This window comes from Ceratotherium simum, chromosome 16 (genome assembly GCF_057802395.1).
Source record: "Ceratotherium simum simum isolate JZ-2026a chromosome 16, ASM5780239v1, whole genome shotgun sequence".
Lineage (NCBI taxonomy): Eukaryota > Metazoa > Chordata > Mammalia > Perissodactyla > Rhinocerotidae > Ceratotherium > Ceratotherium simum.
Genome location: NC_141915.1, coordinates 11230897 through 11250783, shown reverse-complemented (window position 1 = coordinate 11250783; position 19887 = coordinate 11230897). Strand labels below are relative to the sequence as shown.

Here is a 19887-nt window from a genome sequence, read left to right as displayed (position 1 = left end):
GCCCATTATCTGATGCAACTGTGGTGTCTAGATGCTCTTCACAGCAGGCCCTCAACACTAGCCTTTTGTGGAGTCTATTGGTGGTGCCTCAAAGACCCCTGTGGGATCCTCTGTGCCATTATCAGTCCCTCACAAGGATGAGGAGCTCCCTGGCTATCCTCTGTGCTGATCACCATCAGCCGCTGCCCGAGATTGCAGCTGTACACCCACAGCCTCTTCCAGCCTCATTCTGCCACGTAGTCCTCTTGGGCAGGGTCCTTCTTCGATGACTCAAGCCTGATATCCATGGAGTCCACTAGGCTCACAGATTCTCTGACAGGCAACCAAGTGCCCAATGATCAACTGATGAACAGGGCAGCTCCAGCCCAGGTTTTTGCCTTCAGACTTCTCCTGTCAAGGATGAGTCTATTTCTTCATGATTGCCCCAAAACTCCTGAGCACACATCCACAGCCTCCTCCAACATTTTTCTTGCCCCTCTCAAACAGCAGTCCACGATGCTTCCAACAGTACCGCAGCTCAACTACCATCTGGCCTGGTAGTGAGGTGCCTGTCTTATCCCCTTGGAGACAACCCTAGTTTCTACAGTGGTTCCTTTTGGACTCCATCATCTGGCTCGTGGGGTGTGGAGAAGCATCCCCCTTTGCCATATGAAGAGAAAAGAGTTGAATCTCACTACATCTAAGAATTCCCTTGAACTAATCTCCTTAACTCCCTACTTTTCTCTAGCAGAGGCTGAGAAGAGTGGTGGTTGTTTGTTTTGCCACCTCTTAGTAAGTCCTAACTAGATGCATTCAGAGTCTCTAGGTTTTTTTCCCAGCTTTATTGAGATATAATTAACACATAACATTGTGTAAATATAAGATGTACAATGTGTTGATTTGATATATTTATATATTGCGAAATGACTGTCACCATATTATTAGCTATTACCTCCATCCCATCCCATAGTTACCATTTCTTTTTTATGGTGAGTACATTTAAGATCTACTCTCTTAGCAACATTCAAGTATATGATACAGTATCATTAGTGAAAATCACCAAGCTGTACATTGGATCCCCAAACTTGTTAATCTTCTAACTGGAAGTTTGTACACTTTGACCAACATCTTCCCTTTTCCCCACCACCCCCCGCTCCAGCTCCTCTCTGTTTTAAACATGTAGGCACTTATCAACAATTATTCTCAGCTTTGGGAATCCAGCAAAATTTCTACAAAAACAGGAAAAGTGTCATTTAACCTCCTATTCTATGTAGTCATGTCACTTTTCCCAGTTCCTTAACTGAGCTTGCCAAGATTTTATTTATCACATTAGTTTCTTTGGAAATCCGTTTTTATTAACAGGATAGAAAAACAAGCTACAGATTTGGAGAAAATATTTGCAAACCACATACCCAGGCAAAGCCTAGTACTAGAATATATAAAGAATTCTCAAAACTCAACAGTAAGAAAAAAAAATCCAGTTAGAAAATTGACAAAAGACATGAAGAAACATTTTGTCAAAGAGGATGTACAGATGGAAAATAAGCACGTGAAAAGATATACAATGTCATTAACCATCAGGGAAATGAAAATTAAAATTATAGTAATATATCACTACACACCTACCAGAACGGTTAAAATAATAATAATAATAAAAATAGTGACAGCAACCAAACCCAGGTGAGGATATGGACAAAACTGGGTCATTCATACATTGCTGGTGGGAATACAAAACGGTAAAACTATTCTGGAAAACAGTCTGGCAGTTTCTTCTAAAAGTAAACATGTAACCACTATGTGACCCAGCAACTGTACTTATGGGCATTTATCCCAGAGAAAAGAAAATTTTTGTTCACACAAAAACTTGTACATGAATGTTCATAGCAGCTTTATTTTTAATAGCCAAAAACTAGAAACAACCTAGATAGCCTTCAATGGTCCATGGTTAAACAAACTGTGGTACATCTATCCCGTGGAATACTACTCAGCAACAAAAAGAAGGAACAACTGACACATGCAAGGACTTGAATGAATCTCCAGGGAATGATGGTGAGTGAAAAAAGCCAGTCCCACAGGGATTGGAATACTGTGTGGTTCTATTTATACAAAATTCTTGAAATTACAAAATTATAGAAATAGAGAACAGATTAGTGGTTGTCAAGGGTTAGGAACTGGATGGGGGGTGGGATGGGGGATGGAGGTGGATGGGGCTATAAGAGAGCAGCACGAGGGATCTTTGTGGTGACGGGAATGTTCTATGTCTGGACTGGATCAATGTCAATATTCTGGTCGTGATATTATACAATAGTTGTGCAAGATGTTACCATTGGGGGAAACCGAGTAAAGGTTACATGAGATCTCTCTGCATTATTTCATACAACTGTGTGTGAGTCTCCAATTACCTAAAAATAAAATGTTTAATTTTTTCAATGGGTTTTACTTTTATTCATTCTACTAATTTTTGGAATCTTATAATATTCTGTCTTTATTAATTCTCTCTTCCTGCTACATTTTGGGTGATTTTGTAGGTGATTTTTCTTAATTTTAAGTTGAATACTTGGCTTATTTATTTTTAGTCTTTAGTTTTTAGTTATAAAAACATGAGGCTGTACATTTTCCTCTGAGTCCAGCTTTAGCTGTATCCCGTAGGTTTCAATATATTTCATTTTTCTAGATAATTTTCACTTCGAATCATGGTCATATGGGAGAGTATTTCTTCATTTACAAATAGCTAAGACATTTTGGTCCTGTTTTTATTACACATATATAACTTTAACTTAACTGTACTATAATAAGGGAATGTGACCTTAAAAATCTCTCCTTTTTGGCACTTATTAAGGTCTTTCTTTGATAGATTGCTGTGGCAAAATTACTTCTGAAAGCCCTGTACAAACAACTTTTGTTTTTGTGTATTATTATTATAGGAAGCTATTGGCTTCCACAAGTTGTTCCACTTCCAGAGGCGATTTTGCTTTATCTGATATTCAGTTTACAGCCATAGAATGTGCTTACGTTTACTTCCTCCTACAGTGAGTCATCCCAATAACTCAAAAGAACAGAAAATCATATAGATTGCAATTTTCATTTTATTCTTCCCTTCCTTTTATTCCATCTTGCATTAGTGGCACATTTGATACAACTGATGAGCCAATCTTGATACATTATTATTAACTAAAGTCCATAGTTCACATAGGGTTCACTCTTGGTGGTGTGCATTCTATGGGTTTTGACAAATGTATCATATAGATAGTTTCACCATCCTAAAAATCCCGTGCTTCCCCTATTCATCCATCCCTTTCTCCCACTGAGCCCCTGGCAACCACTGACCTTTTTACTGTCTCCATAGTTTTGCCTTTTCCAGAATTTCATATAATTGGAATCGTATAAAATGTAGCCTTTTTCAGATTGGCTTCTTTTTTTTGTTGGTGAGGAAGATCAGCCCTGAGCTAACATCCATGCCAATCCTCCTCTTTTTGCTGAGGAAGACCGGCCCTGAACTAACATCTATTGCCAATCCTCCTCCTTTTTTTTCCCCTTTTACTCCCCAAAGCCCCAGTAGATAGTTTTATGTCATAGCTGCACATCCTTCTAGTTGCTGTATGTGGGACACCGCCTCAGCATGGCCGGAGAAGCGGTGCATCGGTGCGCGCCCGGGATCCGAACCCGGGCCACCAGTAGCGGAGCGCGTGCACTTAACCCTAAGCCACGGGGTGGGCCACCAGATTGGCTTCTTTCACTTAGCCATAACTAGCACTTACTTTTAATGTAATAATTTAAAAGTTATATTTTCAATTCAGAATATAAATCAATGGTTGAGAGAGTAAGTTTGGAGCATAAAAGACTGACATCTAAGATTCGGAGGAAAATACAAATCAACAGTGTGAGGTCACGTTGCACGTCGGACCCGAGTCTCCTGAGGTTTTCCCGAGGAACCTGGGGACACTGAGCGGGGAGAAAGGCAGCGCCTGACACAGCCAGCAGATTTCGAGCAAATAGCAGCAGGATCCTCACCACAGCCCAAAAGACCAACCACCCGGCTCTCAGCTGCTTCTCTTACATCATCTCCTCCCCAAATTAAACAAGCCTCGCGAGGGCCGGCCGTGGCTTAGCGGTTAAGTGCGCGCTCCGCTGCTGGCGGCCGCGGTTCAGATGCGGGGCGCGCACCGACGCACCGCTTGTCCGGCCATGCTGAGGCCGAGTCCCACATACAGCAACTAGAAGGATGTGCAATTGTGACATAAAGCTATCTACTGGGGCTTTGGGGGAAAATAAATAAATAAATAAAATTATTTAAAAAAAAAAAAAGCCTCGTGAGAGCCATGTAATGATTGAGAGGCCCCCTCCAGGGGACATCAGTAGTGATTTTCAGACACTGGGGGTTAAGGGGAACGTCCTAAAGAAGGGGGGAAAGTTCACCTACAAAGGATCAGGTCTGGAGGAGGGTCAGACCTCTCAACAGCATGTTGAAAGCTAGAAACACAGAGTGAGGCCTATGAAACAGTGAAAGAAGGTTATTTTCAATCTAGAATTCTATATTCCCACAAATGATCAATCAATCTATCAAAAAATGTCTCTCTATACACTTTTTCAGAAAGCTACTGGAGGAGATGCTTCAACAAAAAAAAAGGAATAAGCCAAGAAAGAAGACAGGGATCCAGGGAAGAGAGGATCCAACCCAGGGGAAAGAGAAAGGATGAGTGGGAAATCCTGAGAAAACTGCTCTGCCGCAGGCTGAGAGAGCAACCTCTCTGGTGGGAGCTGAGAACAGAGACTAGTGGGCAGGGCAGGGGACGAAATACATGAGTGGACTGACCAGGAGCCGAAGGGAGCTTGATCTCAAGGGCCCTACGTGGGTCCCCTACAAGCCCTCAAGGGCCCTAGCAATGCCTTCAGATGATCGTAAGTTTTTGTAAATTATGAAAAGAAGTTATTTTAACTACAATCAGCTAAGATGACCCCTCTCACTTTCCACTCCAACTCCCCCCCTTCACACTCCCCTTGGTGTCAGGTGGCTTTTCTCATCCGACTAAGAAGTTAGGTCGGAAATAGGTTTGGCTTGAGTCGAGAGGGACACAGATGTGTGGTTTGCAGTCACATCGTGGATCCACGTGGTTGGCCCACCAGCACGGGAATGGCTCTCAGGTGCTTCTGCCACTCACCATGCAGACTCACTTGGGAGGTGACGTGAAGGTGGGATGTGAGCACCCTGAAGCACTTGACATCAGTAACAGAGAAGAGACATGGAAGAGGAGACGCTCCATTATCTTTCTCTTCTCTCTACGGAAAGTCACTTTACAACCTTTTTGTCACATGCAGAAGTCAAGAATGAGTATGCAGCAAAAAAGTATCGGGAAAATGGATTTTAGATTTTAATAATCTTCCAAATCTTCTTGTGGCAGATTATTAAAAATATACCATTTTTCTGGATTTTGTGATGTTTATGGTAGCTTTCAGTTTTTTAATTTGTTTTTTTCTAATTTAAATATTACCTTTTATGTTTAATTTTGTATTCATAGTTTTGCATTTTTTCCTAAGTAGGGCTCGCCAAAATTATGTACACTTCAGGCCCCATAAAACTTGGATTCACCTCTGTGGCTCTAGGAAAAAAGGACAACTGAAATACTGGTTATATGACCAGTTTGCATGCACAGAAAATTATGTTGTCAGGCTTTCTTACAGTTAAGGAAGATTTTACAATAGGTTCAAAGAATATGAAGCAAATTTTTTTTGTGTGTGTGTGAGGAAGATCAGCCCTGAGCTAACATCCGATGCCAATCCTCCTCTTTCTGCTGAGGAAGACTAGCCCTGAGCTAACATCCGATGCCAATCCTCCTCTTTCTGCTGAGGAAGACTGGCCCTGGGCTAACATCTGTGCCCATCTTCCTCTACTTTATATGGGACGCCGCCGCAGCATGGTTTCACAAGCAGTGCGTCGGTGTGCGCCCGGGATCCGAACCTGTGAACCCCGGGCCGCAGAAGCGGAGCACCAGAACTTAACCACTACGCCACCGGGCCAGCCCCTGAAGCAAAGTTTTAAATGAAACAATTATTAACTTCAGAAGAAACAAAAGTTGTGCAAGAAAGGAAAAGTAATCACATTATGCTACTTGGCTCAGTGGTTAACAACATTGACACAGCCTTAACTGATACAGATTCCGAGCTAGGATTTAAATAAAAAAATCGTGGTAGACTAAATGGGAAGATTGTACGCATCTACATGATAAAGAGTGACTGAATAATGTCAACAGTTGATAAATCAAGAAATATTTGTTTATGTGTATTATTTAGAACTTCAGATGTCAATAATGGAAGAAACAGCTAAAATACTGAAAGCAGTTTCTCTGAACAGCAGGAGTGGCTGCTTCTTAGCCCTTTAAGACTTTAAATTGCATGTATTAATACATTCATAATTTTTTTATTTAATGCCAATCATATACATTTTGTAGGCGAAATCCTAGAAAATTTTCCAACTAAAAATTGGAAAGTCTTGACCCAGCACAAGATTAGAAGCAAAAATGGCTTGAAATATATGTGAAAACCAACATAAATGGCCATTACTTGCCCACCACAGAGAAGGAATAAATAAGATATGACACATACGTACTTGGAATTCTCTACCCCTGCTAGATTCAATGAGGTAAAACCTGTCGGGGAAGAGCATAGAGTGGATCAATGTCCGCAAGACACTGTAAAGTGACAAAAGCAAGGTCCATCATGATACGTCGTGTTGCATATATGCACGTCTGCAGGAAACATCCTGACAGGAAACCTGTAATGGTTAATTTCACGTGTCAGCTTGACTGGGTCACAGGGCACCCAGATATTTGGTCAAACATTATGCTGGGTGTGTCTGTGAGGGTGTTTTTGGATGAGATGACCATTTGAATTGGTAAAGCAGATTGTCCTCCCTGATGTGGTGGGCCTCATCCAATCAGTTGAAGCCCCGAGTAGAACAAGAAGGCTAAACCTCCAGTGAGTAAGAGAGTTCTTCCTGTCTGACCCCTTTCAAACCGGGACGTCGGCTTTTTTCCTGCTTTTGGACTTGAACAGAAACACCGGCTCTTCCTGGGTCTTGAGCCTGCCACCCTCGCATGGAACTATACCATCGGCTCTCTCGGTTCTCAGGCCTTTGGACTCAGACTGGAACTTGCACCATGGGCTCTCCTGTGTCTCCAGCCTGCCTACTCACCTGCAGGACTTGGGACTTGTCAGCCTCCATCATCACATGAGCCAATTCCCTGTAATAAATCTCTTTCTATAGATAGATAGATGATAGATAGATAGATAATAGATAGATAGATAGATAGATAGATAGATAGATAGATAGATGATAGATAGATGACAGATACATTAGACAGATAGATAGATAGATAGATTAGATAGATTAGATAGATAGATTAGATAGATAGACAGACAGACAGATAGATAGATTAGATAGATAGATGATAGATAGATAGAGAGATAGATAGATAGATAGATAGATAGATATACATACACATTCTATTGGTTCTGTTTCTTTGTAAAACTATGAGTAATATAAAATCCATGAAATTGTTAACTCTGGGGAGAAGTGGGTGGGGCGAGGGAAGGACACTCCCTGTGTGCATGGGATGTGTGTGTATTTGAAATATTTTTTACCAATAATATATTTTACTTTTATAATAAAAATAAAACAAAAAATCTAGTTGCTTAAAGACCCTTTTAAGGTCGGTTTCAGAATGACCTGGAAGGTGAAGTTTACCCATTGTGGAAATTGTTGGTGACGCCATGTGCTGGAGATATGTCTAGATCTGTTTGGGATCAAAAAGAGACAGCCACGCTGGAAATCCTCTTTCTCTTGGCAAACCTTTTCCACTGGCCTCTGCCAGCCCAGTCCACAGTTCCCAAGCTGAGAGCGGAGCAGGATGCTCCCTGAAACCTCTTCAGGAGGACATCCCAACTGCAGGGAAAGCTGCTTCCTTCAGGAACCCCTCGGGGTGTCACAGACCCTCCAGCCCAGCCCAGCCAGCTCCTTCCCTCCAACCCCGAGTGCCTGCCACTGACCTGCGTCCCTCTGGACGGGGTGTCAAGGAGCAGCTGGCTAGGACTTCAACTTTCTCTCTTCCAGACCCCCTCCCCTCCCTCTTCTTTGCACCCTACATTTCCCAGTTCCAAATAACCAGTCCACGCAGAGTTTCACATATTTGTTTCTTCTTTCCTACTCCATCGTGGAGGCTGAAAATTCTAATAATTACAGTGACTTGTAGAAGGAGGCAGGACCTCAGTCTCCCCAGGGTCTGAGATTCTTAAACCACCTTCTTCTGTCTTTCCTCCACCCCTCCCCATGGCTCTGACTCTCTTCTTCCTTTCTTCAAAATCCCCAATAGAGAAGCTGGGGGCAGGGAGGGGGGCTTAGAGGTCTGCGGAGCTCAGGGCTCCTAGATGGTGAGGTTCCGCTTCATCTCACACCCCCAGCGATGCACCTGCTGGCAGAAGTCATCGTTCCAGCGGCCATCAGGATGAATTTCAACACAGTCTTCACCTCCTCCCTGTTCGTGCCCTTGCCAGTTATCTGGCTGAGTGACAGCCCAGTTCCTAGGAAGGCAGGACAAAGCTCCAGCTCTGGCCTCCCCCCAAACCAGCAACTCTCATCCCCACCTCAGAAAAGCACAGCCTTGGAGGGGTGTAGCCTTGGAGTTTGGGAGTCTGGGGGATAAGGGTTGGGGAATTTGGTCCCTGAGTGACAGGTGGGAGTGTACTGGGGCAAAAGACCATGTGGCCATCCCCAGGCCAAACTAACGGGGCAGGGGGAGCACTTACTTGTAGCTACTCTTATAGTCTGTGCCATCCACCCATCTCCAGGGGCCTTCGCTGTCGGTGAGACCTATCCAGATACGAAACGGGCTCGTGTGCTGTACAATGAATTTCTGGAAAACAGGCAGGAGGGAAGTTTCTAGTCCCTGTACCTCCATCCAGGCATTAGCTACGCTTCCGTCAGCCTTCCCCAGCCTGATCTGCCCCCAGGCGGACCCATCAGCCCTCAACTCAACTAGTTCCTTGCTTTTTCTTCTGTAAAGGTACGGGGCTAGACCTCATGCTAAGTGCTTTACAAGGATTACCTTATTTAGTTCTCATAAAGCCCTTTAAATTGGGTGCCCGAATGATCCACACTTTACACATGAAGTTAAGGAACTTACGGTAGTTGGTAAAGCCCAGAAAGTTAACCCAGTGCCTGAGTTTGTGAACGCTGCCCCTGACCTGGCCTCCCACTTTATTCCCAACTCATGGTCGCTGTCCCGACTCTAGTCCTCTCCCTGTCTTTGCCCAAAACCTCAAACTCTCAGAATCCTGACTCTCGCCCCTGCCCCTGGTGCCCCCATGACCCCAGCAGCCATTAAGGATCTCGGTTTTACTCGCCTCTCAGGTACATCTGCCCCACTCCTGCTTTATGTGTAGTTGTCACTTCTGGAGGTTTGCCAGGCCCTGGAGCTTCCAAGCTTGGACCCACTGCCCAGAGTGTCATTATGACTTGGCTACATGAGGTCTGGCAGTCCGTACTGAGAAGAGAGGCTGCCCTCGGTGTGAGGGCCAGCCCAGTCACTCAGCTGGCAGGGGCTGGGGTGAAAGTGGTCTCTGAGATAGCGCCACAGGACTCATGCACACCCCCTAGGACAATACCCTCAAGTGGCTTTCTCTTAGGGATATGGCTCTTCCTGGGGACTTAAGCCCCACGGTTTGGGAGGGTAGCAGGGGGAGGGGGAGGAGGAAGCAGAGGAATGGGCTGACCAGCGTGCAAACCTAGCAGTTCCCTTTGACAGCATGGGAAGGGTCTCCAAGTGCGTGTGGAGGAAAATTTCCTAATCCGTCTCTCACTTCTTAGAGACACAACTAGGCTTGCAGTTAGTCGCCTCGTCTGAGGGCAGATACTACAGCATCCTTGACTTCTAGAATCCTGATAATAAGACAAAGTCCTGTGCTTGAAGGGGCATCCCTCAGAGGCTGGTAGGGCTACTCCCCAAATTCAGAGGAGTCAACAGAGCCTGAAAACAAGATATTGTATTTGCTGCTGCCTGCTACCCCAGTCCTCTCTTCCCATCACCACAAGAAGCTGAATAACTGAACAAAGAATACAAATCATCAATATCCAGGCCTCTATGCTGAAGACTGAGGGGAGGAATCAAGTAGTGCCAGGTGATAAGAGAAGATGGCCCAGGAGAATTCCTCTCCCCTTTTCATGGGTAAATAACAGGCAAGAAAGAATTGCCCCCATTCACAAAAGTAGCAGAGGGGGAATATTGTCATGGAACTTATGCAAAAATAGTGAGAATGAAGAGGAAGAGGAGGAGGAAGAAAGAACTGTGATATCAAAAAGAGAGGTGAAAAGCATACTTTGAAAAGAAGGCATGCTCCAGAACATAAGGGGATGTTGGGCAACAACTTCTTTACAGCCTCAAAAAAATTAAAGAGGAGCTGAATGACATAAAATATCCAAGAAGATGTCAAAGAAGAAAGATAACACAATGATAAGTAAAGAAATTGAAGAGAAAAATTTGAGCCAAATAAAAAAAAACCCCAGCAACTCAGCAGAAAACCAAGTCTGAGATATGAAAGATGGGCCTGAGGAAAGGATCCAGAATGCAGAGGAAAGGAGAGAAAGATCAAAGTAAATAGCAACAAGATGATGGCTGTGTGGGGCAGAAAATGGAGATATTTTTGGAAGACGAGCTCCAGAGGAAAAGAGAAAAAATGGACAAGAAAAAAAATTCAAACATATGATTTAAGAAAGTCTTCTAAAATGTTAGAAAACCTGATTTTATGTATTAAAAGGACTCTCCTGGCCTCAGAGCAAAAATATAGAAAGAATGAGCAACACCGAGATATATCTGAATGAGGTTAATGAAATTCAAAGATAGAAAAGATTCCAACTATTTGGGCAAAACACTTGAGTCTAGGAGAGAAAAAGAGGAGGCATTATAAACTTCAAAGTTGCTGAAAGACTAGATCTTAATTGTTCTCAACACAAAAAAGAAATGATAATCATGTGACATGATAAAGGTGTTAGCTAACACTACTGCAGCAATCATATTGTAATATATCAATGTATCAAACCAACACGTCATGTACCTTAAACTTACACGATGCTATATGTCAATTAGATCTCAATTTTAAAAAGTAGAAGAATGAAGCATGTGAAGAAGAATAAGTGTGCTGGTTTACTCATCTTTCATGTGGAAGGTTATATAAACTCTTATTTTTTGAAGCCAATAAGTTTTAGCCCATCATTTAAAGCTATGAAAGTAATCACTAGTATAAATAAATATATGCTACATCTAGTCCAAAATACCACAGAGGAGAAAACAAAAAGAATACATCTCACAGAGCAAATGTGAGAAAACAAAAGAAGCACATAAAACAGGAAAAAATACAGGATTAAAATTAAAGATATTTAAAAATAAATGTAAATGAGATACATTCACCTATTAAAATAAAAAAGACTCTCATTCAATTTTTAAAAATCAAAAACAAGGGCCGGCCCTGTGGCTTGGTGGTTAAGTGCGCGCGCTGCGATGCTGGTGGCCCGGGTTCGGATCCCGGGTGCGCATCGAGGCACCACTTCTCCGTTCATCCTGAGGCCGAGTCCCACATACAGCAACTAGAAGGATGTGCAGCTACGACACACAACTATCCAATGGGGCTTTGGGGGGAAAAAATAAAAAATAAATAAAATCTTTAAAAAAAAAAAAATCAAAAACAAAATTTATACACAACCTATAGAAGAAATACCTTAGGCTTGGCTGCCCAGTAGCATCACTTGGGGGAACTTTTAAAAATCTCAATGCCCAGGATGAATCCAAGATTAATTAAATCAGAATCTTTGAGTGTGAGATCAGGTGTCAATATTTTTTAAACTCCTCAAGAGCTTACAAGATACAGCCAAGGCTGAGAATCACTACTCTAAAACGGAGACTCAAAAAGGTTGGAAATGAAGGGATGGACAGAGATTAAGCAAATGCAAGTGAAAAGAAATCAAGGACCATTCTATAAAGATGAATTCAAGGCAAAAATCACTGAACGGGACACTGACGTTCACTTCATAAGGATGAAAGTACAATCAGATCCACCTTGAAGTTGTAGCCGTCATGACTTTGCTGTGGGCCAAATCATAGAGCGCTGAAATCTTAGGTTGACCCACATGAAACTGACATTTTTATAGGTCAATATTAAGTGAATATTGACAATTTCAACCTGATCAACAAAGCAAAATATGTTTGTAATCATTCCACCATGTAAATATATATATTCGATATATTATTAAATAAATTATATATAAATATATATATTAAATATATTATATAAATATATATGTATTCGATAAATATGTTCTCGCGTCATGTAGTAGTTGAAAACACTGGCTAAGGAGGCAGAGTGGCTCTGAATTCTGGCTCCATCCTTACTCACTGGCTGTGCGGTAAGTTACTCAACCTCTCTGTTCCTTAGTTCCCCATCTCTCCCTCCCTCAAAGTGTGCCTACCCCACAGCGTTGTGAGGATTAAAGAAGTGAATATATGAAAGTGCCTGGCACAGAGTAAGGACTCAGCAAATGTTATGTTAATATCCTCCTTTTCCAAAAAACGCCCCACCTGACTTCGGGGTTCGGGGTTGTGGTCTGGTGGCAGCAGTGGGCGGGGGGACCTGGGGCACTTTGGAGAGACACAGTAACCCATGGCAGGCTTGTCACCGGGAATCCCGCCCACTCTGCTCCTTTCACCCAAGTGACCACCACATTGCAGCACACAGCAAGTGGGGACTCAGTGCCTCCACTGTCTTCTCCACCCAAGTGGTGGCCCTGATCATCCTGTATCAAATTCTGTCTCCTGACCTGCTTCTCATCACCTGGTCACCTGGTCACCTGGCTCCTGCCCCTTTACCCGAGCTCCTGGCTATCATCTCCCACCTCTTAGAATCAACGGCTGCTCCACTATGAACATCCCAGAGCTCTTCCAGACTTCTGCTTCTGGACTCTTCCTTAGGTTAAAAAATAATAATAAAGCAAGCCTGATCCAGCCTCCCAGAGTTTGCCTTCCCGAGGTTTCCTCCTGCCTTTGGGAAGGGTATGGGCTCACCTGCTCGTCTCTGGAGTTGATGACCACCAGGTGGGCGTTCTCCAGCTGGCAGTACTTCTCAGCCTCGGGCCATGTCTTCCCAGAGCGAGAGAACCAGTAGCAGCTGCCTTCATGTTCCATCCAGTTAACGGGGCAGCATTCCGTGCCTGAGGGGATTGGGGGGCAGAGGGAGATGAGATCTAGCCGGAGGGCACAGGCGCAGAGGGACTGAAGGCTCCCTCTGTCCCTACCGTTGCTCTGGAGGGATGCCAGCTGACAAGTCAGGATGCGCAGATCCACTGGGAAGTGCTTCAGATGAAGGAGCAAGGTGTCATGGTCTAGGGGGACAGAGTGACAGACAATGGTGTGGGCAGGGTGAGTGTCCTACCTACTAGGACCCCACATGGGGCTCCAGCCTTTGGCTGGGGAAACAAAACACACAACACACCACACACATACACACTCACACACACACACTCAAGGGAGGGTGTCTGACCTGCTTTCAGGTTCTGCTGCTGTTTTTCCAGCTTGGCTTCCAGAGATGTCAGCTTGTCACCAGCACTGCCTCCTGAAAAAGAGGAAAGCTAACCCATTTTCCCTCTGTTCCGCTCCTTAATATCCCTGCATCCTCATGTCGCTGGGGCACCAGTCCAGGCCACCATCACCTTGACCTGGAACATTGCACCCTTGCCCCCAGCCTCCCTGACTCTGCCCAGTCTCCCTACACTGCCACAGTGGCTTTCTGAAGCACAAACCTTCTCCTGCTTAAATCCCTTCAGTAGGTCCCTACTTCCTCAGAACAAAGGCTCACTTCATTAGCACGGCTTGCCTGCGTGGCCTGGCCCCTACCCACCCCTCCGGCCCACCCTCACCACCTAGCAGGAGCTTCCTGCCGTGCTGGAAGTGTTTACAATCCCCAAATGTGCAGTGGTCTTCCTCACCCCCGGCCTTCGCAGATTCTGTTCTCTCTACCTGGCACTAACCCCCATCATCTTCACCTGCCTAACACCCATTCATCCTTCAGATACCTCAGCTCAGGGATCAGCGTCCCTGGAAGCTTTGCCCAGCTTCTCGGGCTGGGTTATCTGCCCCAGTCTGTGCCCTCACAGCACCCCAAACACACCCTACTGCAGACCCAGCACTGGGTGCCCAGCACGGAGCCCAGCAAACCCCTGCTGATAAAGAGGGGCCTCCACCGCCCAACCTCCCCCAGCCCCTCCCCTCAGGGCAGCACCCACTCACCGTGGGAGCTGAGAGCCCGGATCTCCACCAGGGTGCTCGAGGAGAAATTGCTGAAAGTTTCTTTTAGGGTCCACAGCTCCACTTGCAGCTGTGTTCCTGGTTAGGACACAGTGGGGACAGAACTAAGAGGAAGGGCTGTGTCCCATATGACAGCCCCCGTCACTGTCCATGTGACTGTCCCCTCACTGCCCCCAGCACTGCCCGTATGTCCTCCTCCATCCCTGCCGCACACCTGCTGGCCCCTGCGACACTCACTTTGGGACCCAATCACACAGATGGCCACCAGCAGCAAGACATTGACGCCCAGGACGAGCAGACTGAGGCGGAGCTCAGAGCAGAGACGCTGCAGCAGCAGGGGCTGCGGATGGGGTGTTCCTGCAAGAGAAGGGGTGTCAGGCCCAGGGCGTCAGGGGCAGGGGAGCTAGAGAGCAAAGGTAAGGGGGGCATCCAGGGGAACAGACGTCTGCGGGGGAGAGGGGAGGGGGGCGTTGGAGGAATCAGGAGGCTTTGACCCCAGTGTTCAGGCATTGCACACATGCTTATTTGCACACTCTCACCTGCATGAACACGTGCAAATATGCACACACACCTATACAGGTGCGTACAACACACATGCACATGGCACACGGTATCACATCGTCCATGTGCATAGCCCTGGTCTTGGACCTGGGAGACAGGGAGACACAGAAGGGGTGGAGGATAGACCTGGCCTTATTAGGCACACATCCTAAGAAAGGAGATGGATGAGTGGCTTCCCCCTCCTGCCCAACCACAGGAGAGGGCTCCCGTCACCTCTGGCCTTCTCAGTCTCAGCTCTTCTAAGTCCTTTGTGCCCTCAGACCCGGATCCCTAGAGGCCGGGCCCTGTGTTCTTCCCAAAACCCCAGCCCAGGCCCCTCAGACAAGTCCAAAACTGGAACTACTGCCCCGTGACCCCAAATTCCACTGCAATCCTTAAGTCCAGGTCATTCCACCACAGACCACTCCCCAAGGGCTGCCCTCCAAGCCCCGTCCTCTCTCCTCATGTCGCACTCTCAGGGCCTCCTCTCCCACTTCCTCTGCCTCGCCCCCCAGAAACCCTTGTTCTGCTGTAAACTCCCTCCCCTTAGCCAGCAGTCATCTCACAGAAACCTCTCCCTCCCCTCGATCAAGATGAACTCTGACCACACACACACTCACACACTCATTTTTCATTTTACTCTTACAAACACACACACTCATTAACACACATATTAACACGCACATTCTCTCATACACACTCTCTCACATACTGGAGCACACAAGCACACACCTCACACACATATACACACGACACACACACACACACCCACGTCTTCACACACACAGAGCTGGCCTCGCCCCGCCTGCCGGCTCTCCAGGCCTGGAGCAATGGCTCTCCTCCCAGCGCTGAGCTCCTGCTTTCTTCCCACCTTCTCTGCCTCAGACCCTGACCGCCCCTCTCTCCTCGTTGCTGTCACACCCAGGCAGCCCCACGGCCTGGGAGGCTCAGTCAGGGGCCCAAGATCTTCCTCCCAGTTCATCTCCTGCCACTATGCTGAGCTGGACACTGTCCCTGTGAGTGACCACCCAGAACTCTTGACCTCCTCACACCAATGACTATCACCTTCCTCCACGTCAGGATCTCACCTTGATCCCAAGAGGCCATGTCTCCAACACCTCCACTGCCCACCCCCCTCTCAGCACAGCCTCCCCCTTGCCTCTCTCTCTCCCCCACACATCTTCCCTGATCCCCTGCATTTCTCTCCATCCAGAAGCTCTCCCTAGTGGCGTTGGTGAGCATAGCTGCCTTCCGGAAGCTCTCCTTGACCACAGTCTTCCCCACCCACCTGGGACTCCATGGCCGAGTGGCTCGCTCCAGTACTGTCCACTCAGCAGGCCCTTGTCCTGTTTCCCAACCTGACCTATGACCTATAAATCCCCAACTCTGGGTCAGCAATCTGTCTCTGAACCTCTACCCTGAAACCAGACCGCCCACGGCTGAATCCAACTATGCCACCAACTAGCTCTGAGATTGTGGACAAGTCACTCAGCCTCTCGGTGCCTCAGTTTTCTCATGTCCACTCGCACAGGGAATCTAGAATAGTCACACTCATAGAAGTAGAGAGAACGGTGGTTGCCAGGGGCTGAGGAGGGGAAATGGGGAGTTGCTATTCAACGGGTATAAAGTTTCAGTTATGCGAGATGAATAAGTTCTAGAGATCTGCTGTACAACATTGCACCTATAGTTAACGATGCAGTATTGTGCATTAAAAAACTTGTTAAGAGGGCAGATCCCATATTAAGCATTCTTACCACAATAAGAAAAAAATAGGGATAAGGATAGAAGTAATCTATGCAGAAATAGAAGTATAATGATGTACACCTTAAATTTATATAATGTTGTAAACCAATGCTACTGCAATAAAAAGAAAAAAAGAATAGTAGCCATCTGATTGGGTTGTTCTGAGAATGAAATGAGTTAAAACATGTAAAGTGCTGCTTAGGCAAGTTTGAAAGTAAAAGAAAGGGTCTGCGCACGATGGAATAATAGGAACGAGATTTATCCTCCTCCCAGAGACAACCACAACAAAAAACAGGTAACTCTAAGAAAAGAGAAAGAACCGTTTTCAAGACACCAAACATCAGGCAACCAAGGGCAGTGATCTCTGAGAGACAGGAAACAAATGAGATGATCCCCACGATCGCCCCAGCCTAGTGCTGGGAGAAAGTTTCCAGGCCACAGGGCAGGGAGGAGAAGTCCAAGTAGAATCCAGCAGACTCCCTGGGTTGAGGAGATGGAGCTGCGAGTCTGAGGAGACCAAGGTAGTTAGACTTCACAGGACAGAGAAGCAGAGGAGAGGGCTGCACACAGAATCCCTGAGATCAGCAAAGGTTCCCTCAAGCCATCAGCTGAGTACTGATCAGCACAGGCGTGTAAGGAAAACTACCAAGGCAAGGAGAAAACCAATCGGACAGGATTAGGGAACAGTGCCTGGCACTCACACCCGGCCAGGAACAGTGCCTATTCCCAGGGCAGACTGGAAAACTCATAACCCACAGGCCATAGAGGAGAGGACCCCAGAAATTCTTGCCTCCGTGGTGCTCCAGACCCACCTAACAAATCATAAAAGTATGACCGAAAAGGATCAAATTGACTCCAAGTGATTTGTCCCAGAACAAGGCTCAAGAATATTTAGAGGAATACAAATATATCCAGCACCCAACCAGGTAAAATGCACAATGTCTGGCAACCAGTCAAAGATTACCAGGCACAGAAAGAAGCAGGAAAACACAGCTCACAATGAGGAGATTAATAAATCTATCCAAACTGAGCCAGAACCGATACAGATGTGAGAATTAGCAAACAAGGACATTAAAACAGATATTATAACCGTATTCCATATGTTCAAAAAATTAAGTAGATTATCAAGGAAGATATTTAAATGTCCCAAATTGAACTTCTAGAGATAAAAACTACAGTGTCTGAAATGAAAAATACACTGGGTAGAATTAATGGAAGATTACACATGCCTAAGAAAAGATTAGTGCGCTTAGAGACATGGCAATAACAACCATTTAAATAGAAATGCCAAGAGGAAAAAGAATCCAAAAATAAAAAAATAGAAAGAGCATCAATGAGCTGTGGGACGCTAATATGCGCATAATTGGAGTCCTTGGAGGAAAGGGGGGTGGGCAGCAGAAAAAATATAGAAGGAAACGATGGCCAAAACGTTTTGAGATTTGCTGAAAACTGTAGCTGTATGAAGGGCAAGGCAGAGTGGAAGGCGGCCCCTGGTAGCAGGTGACGGGTGTCGACTCACTTGAAGGCAGCGGAGGCTGCTGGAGGGAAATGCACTGCCGGGTGCCCCGCCTCAGACCTGCCCTGCCATGTTGTCCTCAGCCCTTCTGGGTGAGCTCCCTCTCCCGTGAAATCCAAAACCTCTGCACTCTCTCCAAGCCTCCGGCTTAAACTCTGAATCCTCTCGCCCTCAGAAGATTCAACAATATCCAAAGTCGTTTTTGAGTCTCTCTAGTACCAGGCATCACGCGCGCAATGAGGATGCAGAGGGAGTGATATGGGTCTGGCCTCTGCCCCATGCAGCCTACTGCCTGCCAGCCCACTACCCCGAGAAAGGAGACACCGTAGGTGGGAATGCCTGTCCCTCCTGCGGCTCCTGCCCTGCCCAGCTCCCACCCTCACCTGCAACAGCACCAGCCCTCCCTCCATCTGCCAGCCTCAGGAATGAGGGGTCCCTCCTCCCAGCCCAGGCTAACCAGTGCGCCTTCCTGAGCTCCGAGCCCCAACCCCTCCTGTTCCACAGAGCCTCGCTCCATCACCAGCACCCACACACCTGTCACCCACCCCCCAACCCCTGGCTCCTGCCCTTCAGCCTAGAACCACTCAGCTCTCTCTCACCTTAAAACCTTTTCCCAGACACTGGGGCCTTTGGTCAAGATGTGCTAGAGAAGGATCCAGACAGGTGGGTTGCGAGGAGCAGGAATCTTCCAGGATCCCTCTGTCCCCAGTCCCCCACCCATCCATCTCCATGCCCCCCACACGCACACATACACGATCTCCTGGCTAAATGTGCTTTCCTTGCACACACACGTGCACACACACAGCACACACTGCTCAGGTCAGAAGGAAGAAGGGAGGAAGTGGTCCCCAGCTTTCAGTTATCCCCTCACCTCTGGGCACACACCCTTTCCTGCGGTCCTGGGGGTGGAGAGGAAGGTGAGGTCAGGGGGCAAGCAGAAGTGTTGGGCACCTCATACCTAGAGGGGCCCCGCCCCTGGTCATGGAGTGAATGTGACAGACCTCAGAGAGACAGAGAGTGATCAGGAGCTAGAAAGAGGTGGGACCAAGCCCCAGAGACTGGACACTTGCCTTTCCAGAATGGATCTTCTCTCCTGGAATGGTGCCTCCAAGAGCCTGGCCCCTCACCTCTACCGAGCTGGTGGTCATTTTCCTCCGAGTCCAGCTGCTGGATGTCTTGAAAGTCCTTTGCCATGCTGGGTCCAGGGCTGGAGCTGGACCTGGAGTTGGGTCGAGGCTGCTCTTGGGGCTGAGGCTGAGCGCTGATGCTTGTGCTCAGATGCCAATTCAGGTTGAGGCTGAGGATGGGGTGGAATGTAGGGTCTGAGTAGGTTGAGGCGATGGCTTGGGTTGGGTCTGAGATTGGAGGTGAGTTTGGGGCTGAAACACAGCTGGATCCCATCGCGTCTCAGGAGATTGCTTAGACCTTGACATGGCCAGGAGCCTTCCCTCCACACTCTTCTGGACCAAACCACCCCGCATCTTCCCATCCGGCCCCCACTGTCCCTGAACTAGGGTCTCCTTAATCCCAAACATCCCCAATTCCACCTGCCACCCCAACCTTGGTTACCTGTTGGAGGTATGGAGAGCTGACTGCTGGGTCCCTCAGGCGGCCCAGGCCCCAGGGCAAAGGAGGGGCTGGAGCCAGGAGAAGTGCGGCAGGTGGTACTAGATGAGAAGAGGAGAGGCAGGGTTGGAGCTAGTCCTGGCGAGGGCCCTAAGCCCGTGTGTCTGAGTGTCCAAGTGGTTCTAACCTGGCGTCTCCTGC

The 19887-nt window shown here is 46.8% G+C and overlaps 1 protein-coding gene across 3 annotated transcripts in view; it reads right to left on the bottom strand.

Moving 5' to 3' along the window:
- LOC101390671 (asialoglycoprotein receptor 2) overlaps positions 1–19314 on the bottom strand; it is a 34893-nt gene extending 15579 nt beyond the window's left edge. The window contains exons 1-8 of one of the 3 annotated variants that reach the window (XM_087440178.1): positions 19191–19314; positions 14559–14678; positions 14304–14399; positions 13558–13629; positions 13313–13399; positions 13011–13228; positions 8779–8885; positions 8397–8553 (exon numbers count right to left, since the gene is read on the bottom strand). In XM_087440178.1, the coding sequence (XP_087296304.1) occupies positions 8397–8553; positions 8779–8885; positions 13011–13228; positions 13313–13399; positions 13558–13629; positions 14304–14399; positions 14559–14678; positions 19191–19314 (981 nt within the window). Of the gene's footprint in view, positions 1–8396; positions 8554–8778; positions 8886–13010; positions 13229–13312; positions 13400–13557; positions 13630–14303; positions 14400–14558; positions 14679–19190 lie in introns of those variants that run through there. The other 2 variants (XM_004433175.3, XM_087440179.1) reach the window with 2 other exon arrangements.
- Positions 19315–19887: the final 573 nt, after the last annotated feature.